This window comes from Falco naumanni, chromosome 3 (genome assembly GCF_017639655.2).
Source record: "Falco naumanni isolate bFalNau1 chromosome 3, bFalNau1.pat, whole genome shotgun sequence".
Classification (NCBI taxonomy): Eukaryota; Metazoa; Chordata; class Aves; order Falconiformes; family Falconidae; genus Falco; species Falco naumanni.
The window spans coordinates 85,478,221-85,495,916 of record NC_054056.1 but is presented as its reverse complement, the minus strand read 5'-3'; the positions used below and the strand labels follow the sequence as shown (position 1 = coordinate 85,495,916).

At 38.4% G+C, this 17,696-nt stretch overlaps 1 protein-coding gene across 11 annotated transcripts in view; it reads left to right on the top strand.

Moving 5' to 3' along the window:
• The first annotated feature begins 228 nt into the window (after positions 1-228).
• The window catches only part of SNX16 (sorting nexin 16), a 28,050-nt gene continuing 10,582 nt past the window's right edge, over positions 229-17,696 (top strand). The window contains exons 1-6 of one of the 11 annotated variants that reach the window (XM_040586557.1): positions 264-279; positions 1,727-1,790; positions 2,455-3,242; positions 5,094-5,562; positions 9,516-9,602; positions 14,656-14,804. In XM_040586557.1, coding sequence (XP_040442491.1) covers positions 5,191-5,562; positions 9,516-9,602; positions 14,656-14,804 — 608 coding nt within the window. In that variant the 5' untranslated portion in view covers positions 264-279; positions 1,727-1,790; positions 2,455-3,242; positions 5,094-5,190. Of the gene's footprint in view, positions 280-823; positions 3,243-3,273; positions 4,181-5,093; positions 5,563-9,515; positions 9,603-14,655; positions 14,805-17,696 lie in introns of those variants that run through there. The other 10 variants (XM_040586556.1, XM_040586555.1, XM_040586559.1 and 7 more) reach the window with 10 other exon arrangements.

The window sequence follows — 17,696 nt, the reverse complement described above, 5'->3', positions numbered from 1 at the left end:
ACCGCAGCACCCGAAATGCACCGCGGCCAGCCCCCGCCACAGGCGGCTTCGCGCTGCTTGCCGGGAGATGAAAATCTTACCGGCGGGCGGGGCATGCCGGTACTTGTGGGCCGACCCGGCTCGCGCCCGCCCCGCGCTGCAGGTACCGGCCCGCTCCCCGCCCCCGGCCCCGGGCGCCCTGCGCCTCCCTTTCGGCGCGCGGAGGGGCGGGGCCGGCTGAGGGGGAGGGGCGGCCCCAGCGGCGGGGCGGCAGAGGGAGGCGAGCGCGGCGGCGAGCAGGTGAGTGGGGGCGCTCGCCCTCCCCTCACCGCCACCCGGCAGGCGGGAAGGGGCGAGCGGGGCAGGAGGCATTGCCGCCGGGGAGGGGAGCGAGGGAGTCAGGCGGCGGGGAGCTGGGGCGGCGCGGGGAGCGGGGTCTTGGCTCGCCACCGCTCGCCCCGCGCTGGTCGCCGCTGGCCCCCGCCGCCTGCTGGCCGCGGCTCCCGCGCACCTGTGCGGAGGCGGCTGTGTCGGTCCCTGCCGGTGGGGGGCGCCGCGGGGCGTGGGGTCGGGGCCGCTCGGGCGGGCGGTGGGGCCGGACCTCCCTTCCCCGGGGCGGGGCCGGGGCCGGGGCAGACGCGGCGCCGCACCTCCAGCTCGGGGGTGGCTTCTCAGCCCGCGCCGCTGTGGGTCCCGCCGGTTACCGGAGCCTTGCAACGGGGCAGGGCTCGCCGGGGCAGGGCTCGCCAGGCCGTGCAGCTGCGCCGGCCCGGCCCCGCCGGTGCCGCTGGCTTGGCGGCTGCTTCTCAAGTTACGTAAAGCGGGGCGAGCGCGGCCGCCCGCGGGCGGAGCTGCGGACCCTCCGTGGCGGGGCCTGGTGGGACCGGGCGGCCGCGGGCAGCGGGTCCCCCCCGCGGCGGGGCCGTGCCGATAGCTGGCCCGAGGGGAGCTACGGGGTCTGCGGCGTTTCATCCCTTTCAGAGCCGTTAACTCGCAGGCATTGGTGGGCAGCGCAGACACATCCTAGCGTGGAACTCCGGGGGCGGGGGGGAGTTACCTTCGGTTGTTTGTAATTCGGTAACGGGCTCCCTGGGGCAGGGAGCGTGTCCCCCTCTGCGTGCTTGCGTGTGTGTGCGAGGTGTGATAAATAGGCTCCGGTTTGAGTTCAGAAACAGGTGAAATACGTTGTTAAGGAGCTAGATGGAAGTCAACACAAAATTACTATTTTTAAAACCTTTTGTAAAACCTAACTCAGCAAAGTGCCTCTAAGTATTCTACTAGTTCTTCAGGTGACGTTCCATGGTAGCACTTGGATCCTAAACAACAGAGGTCAGGCGGTGTTGTCCAGAGACACGGTATATGTAACCAGAGCACAGATAGTATTGCATAGCTAAAAGTCTACTGAATCCAATTAGAACTGCTAAGTAAGTGTTGTTTGGTTTGTAATCGGTTATCCTTGAATCGCGTGGCTTATATGTTTCTCAACGAACATACAAACCATTAGCTTAAAAGGGTTTGGAATTGCGATAGCTGCAAGCTGGAGGCAAACCCTTTTAAACTGGTTTTGTTATGACCTATTTGCTTCACCCACAAAAAGGGAGGTGGCTGTTGTAAACGCCCAGTAAGATAAGTTGGTGTCATGCTGTTTAGTAGGTAGGATTCCTGGGACTCTGTCCTATCCTGTTTCAGATCTAGCAGTCCAGTACCTCCAGCAAATGTGCCTTTTTATTTCATTCTTAACTTACAGTTGGGAGTCAAACTAAACCAAATACAGATTCTGAACAGGAAACAAATTTTGCACAAGAAGTGAAGTAAGTAAATGTCTAGGTAAGAGAGTGCGGTCACTGGATTATCTTCTAGGTGTTGTGAGCAATCCGTTTGTTCTGAAAGTTGGTGTGGTGCAATGAATCTACTGATTTAGTGCAGTGACATGTGACACCAGTCCAGGGTGAAGCTTGTGTAGTGGCACGCCCTGTACCTAAATCTTCCCTCCTGGCTTCACTGATGTAAGCAAGGAGTTATATGGCATGTCTAAAAGTTGTTTTTCTGTTAAATTATTTTCTGTTCCTTTTATTGCATGAATTGGCAGTAAACTTCAGTGTTCATAGAGAAGGCTTGAGTCCTAAGGTTGTGACCTTCGTTTGAGCATTGCATTCTTTCTCTAAAGTTTAGCCTTCACAGACTGCAAATTAATACAATCTTAAACCCTCTTGTGATTCATAGCATGTAAGCACTTTAGATATTTGGAAATTGTGATACTTTTATGGTTTAAGATGGATTTACATACAAATATATGTGCATATATATATATTCATGAGTCTAGTATGTTCTAATGTAGTATCTTTGTATGTTTCTCTTCCTGTTTTCTTGGGGGGGGGGAGGAGGGCAGAAATCAAACAAGTAACACAGTGTGCCCTTTGCTTCCTTGACCTGACGTTTCTGTTACTCAAAGAATACTCTTCTGTTACCTTTCAGAGTTACTGGAGTCTGGATGTGACACTGGTAGTATCAGCCCCTTTTATTTATCTGTGGGTATGTTCATTGTGTCAGATTTAGTCAAGAATGTTCTTTAGAAGCAAATACTGTGATCATCACCATCTAATAGGCATTGGCCCACAATGTGGGGTGGTCTTGTAGAGTACAAGAGAAACTGAAACAGAAGATGTACCCTGAGAGCAGACCTAATGCAGCCCAGCTGCTAATAAGCATTTAGTCAATGGTACCAAATTACAGCTAGTCTGACATAAAAGCCGCTGAAGCATGTACAATGTAAATGTTGGATTCTTAATACCAAGTGCTTTGCAGGTCTCTCTGTGTTGAGCTGTGTTGTTTGCCAATATAGGTATAGCCTTTCAGTAATGTATGTGCATTTAAAAGTAGGAGTAAGTTTTTAAGGTCAAGACAGTAAGTTATCTCGACTGGCATCATTTTAAAGAAAAAAGTAATTCCAGAAAAGACACTGTTCACAAGTGTTGTAATGGCTGTAAATGTTGTCATGCTTTATGATTGGGGTTTGGGTTTTTTGTCCCAAAAAGTGCTGAAAAGCACAGACTTCTTTTTTTTCTTCACTCCTGAGTGAACTTCACCAGATTCCCAGAGATGTGGGCTTATTTTTATTTCCTGGTTCAGATTCATAGTCATGCAGCAGAAGATAACTATTTTTTTTTTATTTATTTACAGATCCTTTGATTTGTTGTGAACCTGGACTCAACTGGGTTCTGTTTATAGAGATTTAATCCCACACCTCCCAGGAACATAGCTGGGTGAGGCATTCTTTAAGGGCATACTCTCAATTCTTTACGCTGGTAACATGGAAGAGTCACTGAAGTGGCAAGTGAAAAAGGAGTTAACCTTGTTCGGCGTTTTATACAGACAAAAGTATTGCCAGAGAAAATCTGCCAGAGAATACTTTGTGTGTTGATATTTCTAGCTCTAATAAAAAAAAATATTGTCAAGTTTATTGTTTGAGGCAGAAAATAGATTTGCTTGCTGAGATAAAGGTGGAAAAAGGGAATTAGATCCTGGTCTAGCTCCAGAAGAATATCTGGTCTCGAAGACAGGTATGACTTGCTTCTTTTGAACTATGTAAGGCTGAAGCGAGTCAGACACGGGGTAAAGTCACGCAACCAAGGACAGGACTATGCTTCAACAGAAGCTGCTGGATACTCCAAATCCTGTACCTGACCAGCAAAGTCAATCAGTAGGGGTTTATGATACTGACATTTCTGCTCCCTTGGATGTTGCCAAGTGTCCAGCCTCATCCCACAGTGAAGCAGAAGTGCTTCTGAGGAGTCACTGCCAGTTTAGAATTGTTCTTGTTGGTCAAGTTCCCTGAGCTTTCTGACATACAGAGTATGTGATTTCCCTGTGTAGCTGCAAGGATGAGGAAGTTTGGGTTTTCCTTCAAGGAATTCCTTCAAGAGGATTTTCAGTCAGTCTTGTTGATGCTGGTTCATTTCATATTTATTTCCTTATTCATGTTCTCTAAGATTTATTTAGATCAAGAGAATGAAAGCATCACTTCACCCTGGCAATTCAGAACAGATTTGGGTTCTTGATTCTGTATATGATGTTAACCAGGTTGATGGTTTACCATTTCACAGTTACCTCCAACCTTGTGGTTGATTGCTATACTCTTGAGTGAAATGGGTGGCGACGCAAATCCTATTAATCCAAAGAGGTGGCATCTTATTTGGATCTTGTAAGAGCTCTCTTTGGGTACTTTCTTAAAATGAGGAGATGGTATATTTTTGGCAATTTGATACTGCTGTCTTAATTTTCTTTTGCTTTTTTTTTTTTAGAAATGTACACATACGCATACAAAGGATTCATTTTGGCCTGAAATGGTTTTTTGAAGAAAAAATATCAAATCTTTTCTTTATCTTTTTTTCCTGAACTTGTTCTTTACATTTTATCTTATGGAATGGAAAGCTAGTGGCTGTTACAGCACTGCTTTTGATGTGCATGCTTGTAAAACTTAGTTGTTCCAATTCATGCTGGAGAAAATGTGCCCAGTTAACACCTACAAATGTCTGCAGCATTATATGCAACAGAGTTGTTTGGAAAAAATATCTTGCTTTGAAAACAGATCCATTGTACTTCAGTGACTATGTAATATATGCAAATAGGTTTTTCACCTTCGTTGTTTACTATGCTGTCTTTTAAATCGTGTCATGTATATTGTTGCATGCATGTTTGGCTCATGTAGTCTGTTCCAGATCTAACAGTAGCAATTCTGAGAAAAGCTTTTGTATTGTTCATGCTAAACAGTCACTAAAACTACACCAGCTTCTTATATGCCTAAAAATTGCTGACTTCAATAAAACAAAATAGCACTTAAATCAGAAAGGATAAAAAGATTTTTCTCTTTTGTAATCTTGCTTTAACTTTGTCATTTTAATAGTTGTGGAAGACAGAACTTCTGTAAAGCTGTCCATCAAAGTGCAGAAATACAATTTAAAAGTAGCATTTTATATGAAGCCAAATTCCGTATGAAAATACTTAACCATCAATACTGCTATGTACCATCTCAGTGCTGATACAGATGCTTTCAAAGTAGTATCCCAGTGTTGTATTTACTTAAAAATTACAATATTTTCTGTCCTTCGCTGCAGGTACTGTTCTTGAAAAGAAGAGAAAACATGGCTTACACAGTGAATAAACCTTGAACTCCTGGACCAGAAACTGTTTTATTTCTTTTTTTCATGAAGGATGGCAACACCATACGTTCCTGTTCCTATTCCTATTGGAAGTTCATCATCCAGCTTTACAAACAGAAACCAAAGAAGTTCTTCTTTTGGGAGCATCTCAACAAGTTCCAGCTCCTCAAAAGGACAGCTGGAGGACTCTACAGTTGGTAGTTTTAAAAAGATGAGCGTGCCTGACCAGATTGGTTCGACATCATCTGTGTGTAGTAGTCCACTTGTTAGGACTAAATTTACGCGTATGGATACATCGATAGAATACTGTACTCAGCCTGTAGAAGAAATGGAGCAGAATACAGATTCCAGGAGCTGGGAAGATCGACCGTCCACGCCTACTATACTAGGTTATGAGGTGATGGAGGAAAGGGCAAAATTCACTGTAAGTTATGGGGATAGTATGGTTCATCCTGTAATGACAAGATAACAATTGAAAGTACTTTGCATTCTCTTTCAGTATTTAGTCCTGCAGTGCAGGAATTTTGGAGTACTTTACAAATACCAATTTGGCTTCAAAGTACTGGTGTCATGAGAGGAGAGTATCATTCCCATTATACAGGTGGGAAAACAGAGACTTAGAAGCAGTCTTTCCTGTAATTGTGTACGTGGAATAGAAGTTCATTCTACTTCAGCTGGCAGTTTCTGCTAGAAAAGTCAGGAAGTCCTTGTGAAGTTACAGTTCCTTGTGAAATTGAACTTACAGAAGTTCTGGATAGTTAAACATACTAAGTAAAATGTAGTCTTTTATTTGAAGGGAATGATAAGACACCCTGATATTTGCCTTTTACAGTGATCAGGAACATAAAACACTTGCATTAAAATGTAAACATGTAGGTTTTAGCTTCTTGCATTGCTACGCTTAGTTTCCAAGAAGGGGAAATCTGTTCTGAAAACATCAGTATGAGATGTCACATACACAGTATCTCATGACAGAACACCAGCTTAACTGATTTGTAATGATTTTTCTTAAAATGTACTGTAGCTGGCAATTCAGGGTTTTTTGCATGCCATAAATATATTAACGCATTTGTGCGTTTGTTTTTGTGGATGTGGTTGAAATATTTATTTGAGATAATTCAGCAATGCTTGTGGGACTGATGAAAGTTATTTATTATTATGTTACTTTGAGAGCAACATTAATCAGAAATAAGTAAAGAAGAGTAATAGCAGATAATGTTATGATTAAAAAAAAAAAGGAACCACTCAGACTGGAGGTTGTAGTGCAAAATCATTTGTTATTTGCGCTTCTTTGTATTTGCAGGAGAGTTGGGTGCTGGGAGGAGTTCAACCATAGGATGTTGCTGAGAGAATATTTATTGCAGTAGAATTGAAATTACAAGCAATTTTTTTTCTCCTATATTCTTCTAGATTGGAAACGCGTGGAATCTAATGCCCTTATGACAGTTGAAATACTAATAAAATCAAGTTCTTTTTGTAAAGAATTAAATAATGCTGGGGTTTAATTATTTGAGAATGATGGCTTGGCTTGTCATAAGTTTTTCAGTTTCTGATATCTTCATGCATGGTAGCGTAAGACAAGAGCCAGATTTTTTATGTGTAGCTTAAAAAGATTCCTTTTAAATAATATCTTCAAAACTAAAGTAGCAATTAGTATTGTTATATTGACAAGGGTTAGTCTGAAAATGTGCCAATGCATATTCCAGTGTGCGTGTAAGATGTTCTTCAACTATAGTAACAGTGACAACTTTGACTCATTTTATGTAGAAGGCCAGGTTACAATACAAATGACACGTTCTTCATGGTTAAAATGCTTGCATGCATTTTTTCTCTTTTGGAATTCACTTCTGTTGCTGTTTTTGTTTCTGAAAGCACATAATTAACTGGTTTTTTTCAGTTGCATGTTGAAAATAAGCTTGCTAATGTACATTAAAACCAATGAGTAATTAGTCTTAGAAATTTTGGTTGCTTCTGCAGTGCAAAATCAGTGAGATGGAGGGCAGTGGAAATTAAATTGAAATCACCTGTAAAAGGTGAGACTTAACTGCTGGAATTTTTCTACAGTAAGCATCTCTTAGTTCCCAAAAATAGGAATCTGAGTTACTTAAGCTGGGTGATTTACTAACTTCAAGAGCTAAATGTTAGTGCGTGTTTGAGTGCATGGCTGCTGAAGCTTATGGGAGAAAAAACCTAGGCTAAAAAATGTCTTTGTAAGCAATCGGTCTCAGATGAGTTAGCAGTCCTGGAATGTTCAATTAGTACTTCTTTTTAAAATTATTTTTTTAAGCTAACTAGAAATGACAATGAGATGCTGAATCAGCCAGAGGTTGTTACTAAATATTGGCGTATTTTCATTGAATATTTTGTATTTGTGGAGTAAGGCAATTCAAGACATTAATGTCATTCTAGTCAATCCTGAATTAATTTGTAGGGGTTTTTTCCCCAAGACCTTGTGTGAAGTAACTGACTGTTGGTTTTGTAATACTCTAGTTTTTCTTGGTTTATTAATTACAAATCTTGAAAAAAGTTTGTGGTTTTTTGGTTTTTTTTTTTAACTTTGGCAAGAAAACCAAAAATGTTTGTTTCAGGTTGACCATGGTGTTTTGGGCCAGTAATCACAAGATGATTGTGGTCCTTATTACAATTAAGTTGACTGTAATTTGTGAAGATTTTTTTTAAAGTTGTGTAATATTTACTTGGGAACCATTCAAAGTGAAGGTCACACTAACTGGATTTTTTTCATGTATTCATTTGTAAGCAATGCCTCTGCATAAATTTTAGTAGAATAGAAGAATAAAATAGTGATTAGCAAGTCCACAAACATATTCCAAAGCTGGTTTTTTCTGTGTTTTACTGTGTAGTCGCAAAGAGTGTTCACAATTTTATATAGTAGTTCTGCTTTATGAAATTTTCGTAAAATAAACTGTTTCTACTTTTGGTATGACAAGAAAGCTAAAACATTGGGACAAACATTTATACAGAAAACGTAAGACAGAAGAATTGCATTATAATGCTGGCTTCACAGGCATGTCTTCCAGCTTGAATTTTAAAGGCTAATAGCTTTTTGTTAATGGCTGAAATACCGCCTCTGTCACAGTCCATGACTTTCACAGGTGAATGCTGCTTGAAGGTGGAATTTTGTGTTTAAAATGTAAATAGGAGAAGTACTTTTTTAAAATTGCTTTTAATTTACACTGTAGTTATCTGTAGTTTGTGTAACTGTCTGCAACAATATATTATAGAATACAGAAATGCTAAAAAGGGTCTCGTGTACAGAAGCTGGCTAGCACTGGGGTTAATGCCTACTGGGACTACAACAAGAAAAAGATTCATCAGCTAAGACAACTTGCTGTGAAAACATGAAATAATGGAAAAGTTTACTGTGTAACAGATTAGAAAATGTTTTAAATAGAATTTGATTAAATGCGTATAAGGGATTGTTTATGATTCCAAAAATACCTTTTTCTTCCTTGTATTCTTTTTTTTTTTTTTAACTGGCAAGCACCTAGCCTAGGAAAGCTAACACAGTACAATTACAGAGCCTCTCTTTCCTTATGTGAAAGTAAGGTTGTGAGATAAGAACTCTTCTTTCCTAGACACTGCTTGGTATTTTCTAGATGAAGTTGTGTGTTGTTAGATTCATTGTGTTCAGGCATTTTGAGTATCAGTCCTCTGTAAAAGGTGATTGATTTTTTTTGTTTTTAATGCATTTGCTTTTAAATAGGAAGATGGTACTGCTTGCTTGTCTTGCTAAACCTGATTCAAAGGGTCTGTTACTTCAGTTCTACAGTGCTAGTATAATCGTTCTTGTGCAGTTATCTAGGGAAGTGGTCATATTTTGCCTGGAAAGACAAAACCTAATGTTCGAGAAAAATGAAATCAGGGGAGGATGTTATTTTTATCCTGGCTCACTTTTACTTTTGAAGCAAGTCAGATGAGATGTTTTAAAACAATATAGCACTCAGTACCTGATTATTACAGTCATCTTAAAAGTAAGATCAGCTTCAAGGATTAATGAGTAAAACTATAATTCAGCAAAGGTTAAAGTAGATCACTAAAACATACTTGATTTACCCCATTGATAGCTGAGGCTTGTTTCTCTGTGGAAGAAATCTGGATGCAGTTGCACAAGCCCTCTCTTAGAGACCTAAAATAGTTAAATATACTTAAGAATTATAGAAACTCCTTCATTTAATTCTGAAATTAATTTATACTGTTTGTGCTGAAATTAAGTTCGTGGTGTTGGGGTTTTTTAAATCCAATTAAAGAGTCTCATTTTATCCACAGGTTTTGTTGCATTAAGAAATAAAGGATAACTTCAGCCTTCAGCCAATACAATGTGAAGTTCTGTACCTTTTTTACTGTTTTTCCACACAGGTATACAAAATACTGGTAAAAAGAAGTCCAGAGGAAAGTTGGGTGGTTTTCAGACGGTACACTGACTTCTCCAGGCTTAATGACAAGGTGAGAATTAAACATCGTTAAATTCTCAGCTAACTTGCCTCTCTTCTTTCAAGTTTCATTTTCTTTGTCTCACATTTTGGTCACCCTTTTTTCTTGCCATTTTTTACTGCATATAGAACGCATACTGTATTAATGATTGAAAAACATACAATTCCTCATTTTTCCTAAGATGCATGAAATAACTACAGCTAATGTAAAGATGGTATTTCTTCATCTGAAATTGTTGGTGTGCTTCATACGGTAATACAACTATTTAATAGTTGTATCCCCTGCATGGAAGTAGAAATAAGGGCCTGTATTCTCTTGCAGGAATGATCCAATAATTTTTTAGTCCTTTTCAGTGGGATAATCTCTGCTTTTTTCATGATAAAACTGAAGTTTCGTGAACATAAGTAGTTCTTTGTATGCTGGTCAGTCAGTAGTTTTCAGTATTTTCAAAGTTAATTGTGAAATATTTCAGCTCTTTAAAGCTGAAGACAGACATGATAGGTAAATAGGAGTTCTGAGTCAGCAACTTGGTATTTTTAGAACACTTGAAAGCAAAAAAACCATTTGTACAAGTTGTGGGGTTTTTTTTAATTGGCAAATAGTGTTTGGCTATCCCATTCAGCATTATATCTATAGAATCGTTGAACTAGAAAAGCAGAAGTACACTTTTCTTTGTCCTACTGTCCACTCCTAAGAATAATCTTTCATTGCAAGTTTAACACGTTTTCTGCTATTATGTTCATTCATGTTCAGGCTTGTAACATTTTAACACTCCCTTTTTTACCTATAGTAAGGGGCTTTTTGTATATCTTTTCTTCTCCTTGGATCAACATGCCTAGTCAACTAAAAACATAATTCTGATTGAGTTTTGATTATGGACACGAACTCACACATTTCTGTGGGTTCTTGGTTTGACCTATTTGGATGTCTTTTAGGCTGTCTTTAAAAGATCAATGCAGTCTAAACTGATACATATTGTTGAATGTGAATTACTTTAAAGATTTCTTTCGGAAGAAATTTCTGCCTTTAATTCAGTTTATCCTAAATTAAGGAATGCCTTGATATTGGTGAAAGCCTGACTTCTTTTGAAATGTTTGTGTTCTGGGAGTTTCAACTCCAATTTCAGAAGTCAAGTCATGTAACAGTTTGTATTTTGGTCAGCTATGTCAGATACAGGTCAAGAACTGGTTTACATGCATTGACTTTCAGTGTGGTTATTAGTAGTCTGAAAAATTAAAATGCCACAGGTATTCATTTTAGAATAGATGTTTAGATTTTACAAGTGAAGTCCTTAATCTTTGCAGTCAAATCTTAGACAAAAATGTTTGGCTTCTCACACTATTCATGGGTATTAGGATTTCTGTTTCAAAGGAAGAGCTTTATTATTGCCTTGTGTCGCTTACTGAAGCTTTTTCATCTTTCAGTATACATCTAAACCTTTAATATGTTGCTGTTCTATAATTCTCTAGAAGTTTTAGAATTATGGTATGCTTCAGTTCCTGGAACTAGCATTTCTGTATCATAAAAAGCATAATGTCTTACAAACTGAAGATTAAATGGTTAAATGTGCCATCAGTGGTTAAAAAGATGCAGTGCAACACTGGCAATTCCTTGTTCTCTAATGGCAAATGCAGACGTGAAGTTGTATGCATGTGTACTGTCAGGATTTTCTGTATCTCCTAGAATTCCACTATGAACAAGAGAATTATACTATCTTATAAATCCTTTCCCCCACCGTCCTTCTTGAAGTTGGTGGCAATTACTCATTCCCTGAAACGGTACTTGAAACTTGGCATTAAATGCCAACTGAATTGAATAATTGATCACTACATGTATAAGTTCGAGGTATTAACAGAGTGGGGAATGGCTTTTCAGGAAGACCAGGTAAAGGCAAAAGATCAGTATGTTTTGTATATGTCAGGTACATACTTATTCACAAGTCTCAACTGAGAGTTGGATTTTGGCAGTGGCTAAAAATGAAGAACATGTGAAAATAAGAACAGTGTCCCTATAGGGACATGCTTAGACAAAATCAGGACTAGATGAATTAATGCAGCTCAGTTAACTAACAGAAGCAGCTAGTGAACTTTTTAATAGCACTCTTTATTTGCCCTGATCTCTCAAAAAAACCCCGACAAGAAACAGAAAAACAAGCCACAAAACAGATGACCAGAGTATCTTAGAAAGTGTTTTGTTCTTCAGCTGGTTTCTGAAATACTTTAGTAAGGAACAGCTAATAAAACAGAAATGAGTGGGAGTAAAAGAGCTCAAAACCATTAACTTAGCTTTAACGAATGAAACTAATAAGTGCAGCAGCAGGTTAAGACTTGAAAAGAACAGATTTCAAGTGTGAACAATATGTTTTTTGTCGAAGCTATCTACTTTGCAGGCAATGAAAAGGTTATGAAAACTCCACACCTACTGAAAGAAGACAAATAGATGATGATGGCAAAGTAATCCAAAGTAAAGGAAGAATGAGATAATGCCAGTATAGGTACACAAGAAGCCACATAATGATCTAAGTCAAAAGTAATTTTTTTTTAAAAAAAAAAGATAAGCACAAGGAGAGCAGTACAGTCTTTGAAAGACTAACGCAGAAGTGCTGAGATGCACGATGAACTGTCACAGGATGCTAAAAGCGATAGGTTAAGTTTTATGTAATTCATTAGAGATGGAAGTAAGGGAAGGAGGCAGTAAAATAACTCAGTTACTTGAGAGCAAACTGTAAGAAGCACATAGCGAATGTTACAGCAAAGACTGAAATACTGTCTTGCTGTAATGTTAACAAGAAATTTTATTTTATTGGATGTTAGAACATGACAGAGCTTGAGGGGTTAAGAGCAAAGGCTAAAGTAAAGACATTTGGCTAGATGCATGGTTTTCTGTAAGAAGGCCTAGTGGATTGGAGAAGTATGTGAAGAATGCTCTTTGGTCCCATAAATGGTGGGAAAAGAACGTTGTAAAGTTTATTACTGTGCTGGTATTGATATTATACAAATAATGATTTCATTATCTTACAGGCCAGTCTTAAGAACCAAGAAGTTACCCATTTCTCCCTGAGCATGTGCCTCATGTGATATGCATAGTGTATCATTTGATGATGTAGGGGAGAGACATCTAAAAAAGATGCTGGATCTAAGTAGGCAATCACAGCCAGCATAACTTGTCTGACCCCCAGTTTTCCTGCTGTGTCTGCAGAGTGTTCAGGAAAGAATGCCCTAGGACTGTGCTGTTGAAAATTACTCTGCTGACAGCAGCTAGCTTTCTCATACTGTCTTCATCCACAAAAGGAGTAATCTGTGGGTAGGCATACTCTTTCCTTAGAAATAAATTACATGGTCTACATTACCAAACAAGTGAAATTACCATTAAGCAGAAATCTGTGTGGTTGAAGAGCTTTCCCAGCAATGGTTGTCTGTAGTCCTCTCTACATCTAACACAGGAACGCATTTTTTTATCTTCTCTGGGTTCAGTTTTATTCAGTATTTTATTAACTTAAGAGGGGTTGTGAAGCATAGAGGATGCTAACATAGATGGTATTAGTAATAGCTTGGTAAGAGATGAAGGAACTTTGCATGACCAAAGATAAACTTAAAAATTATCAAGAAGAGTCTAATATCAAGATGAAATTTAGGAGGAGGAAAACATATGCTTAAATAATTAAATGCAGAAATAGAGCAAGGCTTTAACAATAAAGCATTCTATAAATAAGAAACTAAATCATGGGCTTTTGGAATATACAATACTTGTGATGTTAAAAAAGCACCCTTCTTGTCCTGTGAAATGGCACTTAGATGAGAAAGGATGATCCGCTAACACGGTTCTCCCTTTAAACTGTTTAGAGAGATTCTAGCTGAAATAGTTTGTGGTTTTAACTTCTTAAAAACTTAATCTGTTGAAAGAGCTATCTGTTATCATTTTTCATGAGTCCAGAAAGAGTAGTTAAATAAGTAAAGTTATTGTCAGAAGGCTTAAATCAAGATACCCGCTGAAGAATTACCTTGTAGCTATGTAAACACTGAGTGCTAAATTGTTTTCAAGGCAGATTCTGGAATCCCTGTCACTGGAAAATTCATACAACTATTAGGTGTGTGCAGTATATCCCTGACAGAAGTTGACTTAATCCTGTCTTCAGGAAAAGAATAAATGATTCTTGTGGCAGTTGGAGGAACATTAGATTTTGTAAATTTCCTGTTGGTTGTAAATCCTCTTCCAAGATTTCTTTGTGTCAAGCATCCCTTCCGATAAAACACATCTAAAAATTGGGGTTTATGAAAGTGTTAATTTTTTTATATTCATGCATATTAGATAAATTAATTGGCATCCTTGGACAGATCCATCATTATATAATTTTATGCTTCCATCCACTTGCATATTTAATTTATGAATTCAAAGAAAAACTGTAGGTATTTCTGATGTTGAGTATACCCTATTACTATTTAAGTGACTTAAAAAAGCAATTTTGCATGTTGGTACTAGGGTTTGGGCCGCATTCAAATGTATGTTGAAATTTTAATATTCTGGGTGTACAAGGGAGCTACTCTTTACTAGAAGTATCTCATGCATGTGTTGTAATTCATTCTGCTAGCCCCCCAAAAAAAGATGAGTTGCAGAGTTGTAGGTCTGTAATGGGCTTTTGCATATTTTTTTTGAAGTTTATTTAGTACTTGCTATCACTGAGTGCTTTAGAAGAAACTCCACTGAAATGCTTACTTATCTGATACATTTTACTTACATAAAATTTTCTTGGATTTACTGATTGAAAGGCATTAAATAGCAGACTCTGAGATGTTAAATAACAAAGTAAGATTTTACATTTCCTGTTTTATGTGGTAAATTTGAGAGGTTATTTGATTGTGTGAGGTATCACAGCAAATGACGGAAATGTGCCCACAATTTATGCTATAGTGTGATTGTATTTGTGTTTGAGACTTACCTTGTGCTTAAAGTTAACAATAGACAGAAAGATCCTGTAATTCTGAGTACAGTCAGTGCCTGTGTCAAATTCAGTATTTCATAAAGACATTTTCCCCTTGGTTTTCTTTGGCTTTGATTTCTATTTCAGCTAAAAGATATGTTTCCGGGCTTTCGGTTGGCTCTTCCCCCAAAGCGCTGGTTCAAGGATAATTACAATCCTGACTTCTTGGAAGATCGACAGTTGGGACTACAGGCATTCCTCCAGAACCTAGTAGCTCACAAAGATATTGCTAACTGGTATGTGATTCAACTTTGGTTGTGCATTTGGATTTTTTTTTTTGTCTAAATTCCTCATATAGGTGCCTAGACTCGGACAGTATATATTTGAGCAATTCAGTAAGGAATTTAGTAACATCAGTGTTGTGCGTTTGGTCATTATGTGAATTATTTAATATCTTATTAAATTAATCCTGTCTTAACCTAAGCAAAAAAAAAAAAGGGGTCGGGTTGCAGTATTTTTAATTGTATATGGTTAACTACTAACTGAAAGCTGTAATATTTAAAATGTTAGACTAATCCCATGTTTACTCCTAAAACATTACTTCTGTGTGCTGAATGTGGAATTGCTGCATTGTTAATTTATATTGAGATTAAATGTTAGGCTTTCATAATGCAAAATAACTACACTATTATACGACTAGTTCTTAAAATGTGTATTAAACTGAAGGTTTTTAATTTATACAATGTGATAGTAATAGAAGTACCTTTACAGACTGCTTTACATAAGTAAATGTTAACCACAAATCAAAACAGTTTAAGAGTCTAAAAAAAACAAGTGCAGAAGTCTTGTTGAACATTTTCTTTTTTCATACAAAGTTGAAGGTTCTTCCAAAACTTGAAGATGAGCACAACACAATTTCGGCAAATGAAATCTAAAATCGTTTTAATATAGCCCAAGAGAGAATTTGAGTAAGAAAGTTGCAGTGGCAGAGCATTCTAAAAACTTTTTGCAACATCAGAAATAAAAAAAGTTGAGGTTGCTGTACCAGAGATTCTTTGAGGAATGATTCTGAGGAACTGTCTTCATCTAAAACTTCATTAAAAACAAAGAGTAAGGAAATCTCTAGAGCAAACAGCATTCCCTTACGAATTTTAGAGGAACTAAAATGTGAAATTGCTGAGCTGTGGTGTGAGACTATATAATGCTCGTAGCTGCTTTTTAGTAGAATGGCTATTACTACATTTGGCACATTTTTATAAGGCTTTTGACTGTTGCGTCTGAAAGCTAGAGATCAGTAAGTCAGTCTGACTTTTGGTACTGCTGGTAATAAAAAAAACCCAAAGTGATAAACGGGTAAATAAAAATAATACTTGGAAAAGCAATAATGTCTTTTGCAGAGGGAAATGTATCTAACGAGTAGTTATGAAGGAGCTTGTATAAAATGGTTGAAAGGCAAGGGGAAAAGGATTGATGAAAATCTCAGGGTATTATACATGGCATGCTGGATCACAGTTTACAGGCACTGTTGTTCAGAATATCTGGAAATTATCTGGAGAATGGAATGAACAATGAAATTATGAAGTATTGTAGAGGGATCCTGAGGCACCAAGTGACACTCATTTTCATGTCATGAAGTGCAAATTGACAGCAAGTGTGTACATACAGAATCATAAACTCAATTGTGTTTTACAACCTGGAAAATAACTGTTGGTATTGATACAGTTTTCTGAATCAGTTCAGTATTCAGCAATAGTAAAAAAGTTGCATAAAAACTGCTGAAGAGGAACTGGGGGGAGGGGGGAAGTTTTTGCTGTGGGAATCTGAATCGCATTTCCACATAGTCCAGTGCTAAAACATAGCATTTAGTTTCAAAAGAGGGTCTGCTAGAGGTACAGGGAAAAAAGCAAGAACAGATGGAGCTACAGACAAACATCCCTGGAAGAATGCTGTCTTAGGAAAGGGCTGGCTAAACAAGGCATATGAAATCATCAAGGGTATAGGGAAGGTAAGGAATGTTAATGTCTTGGATGATTCATAGTCATCTCTCAGTATGTCACACTGAGTTGCGAAGCTTTGCTGTGAGATATCAGAGACAGAAAGCTTAAATAGAAAAAGAAATTGGGATCAACCTGTGAGTTTCTGTCAGTGGCAATTAAACATGATTATATGCGTGAGCTATGTGGCTGATAAGTTTAAGAACTTCCTGTTTGTTAAATTACATAATAATAGGTGTGCCAAAAACAAGGAATTATCCTCTAAATGTCTGTCTGCAGCAGCATAACATAAGTGACTAGTCTGCTTGAATAGAAGAAAATCACAGAATGGCCAGGGTTGGAAGGGACCTCTGGAGATCACCCAGTCCAACCCCCTGGCTGCTAAAGCAGGTTCACCTGAGCAGGTTGCACCTAGAGCATACTGGCGGGTTTTGAATGTCTCCAGAGGAGACTCCACAGCTTCTCTGGGCAGCCTGTGCCAGTGCTGTCACCCTCCAAGTAAAGAAGTTCTTTCTCATATTCAGATGGAATAACAGCACACAAAGGCTTTATGCTTCATGTTGTTGCAGCTAGTTTGGTGTCTCAGCTAGCTTGTTTGTATCTTGATGGTGGTCCATATTGGACAAAATGGTGTTTGTCATAATTTAAGGCAAAAAGTTCCAAAACATAACTTTTAGATTGTATCACCTATGAAATGGAAAAAGGCATTTAAATGTGGAATCAGTTTGTATTTTGGTTAATGAACAGATAGTTAATTGAAACGTGGTTTTGAGGAAAACTGACCTTGGCTGTGTAAGACTCTGCATGAAGATTAAGATTTTTAATAGACTTTATAACCTATTGTTACAGCTTATGTTCTCCTGTTTGGATCTATGGAAGGTCTGGATACCTCGGGAAGAGATTAGAACTAGGGAAACTTGATCTGTCTGATTTTTTATTAGTATTTTTTTTAACCTACTTATCAAAGAATAAGTTACCATTAATGAAAAATAATATTTGCACCTTATATGAGCAGTGGTGAGCATCTGACTCTGCTTCCTCCTTAAAAGTGCACAATTTACTTCTACAGTTTTGCAATTAAGTCAAACTGCTTGGGTAGCACCAAAACCAGATGAGCCTTTGAAGTCTCTTTTATTTCTCTTTATGCACTATATTATCATTGAGACATAGTGACAGTAGGAAATTTGCCCTTCA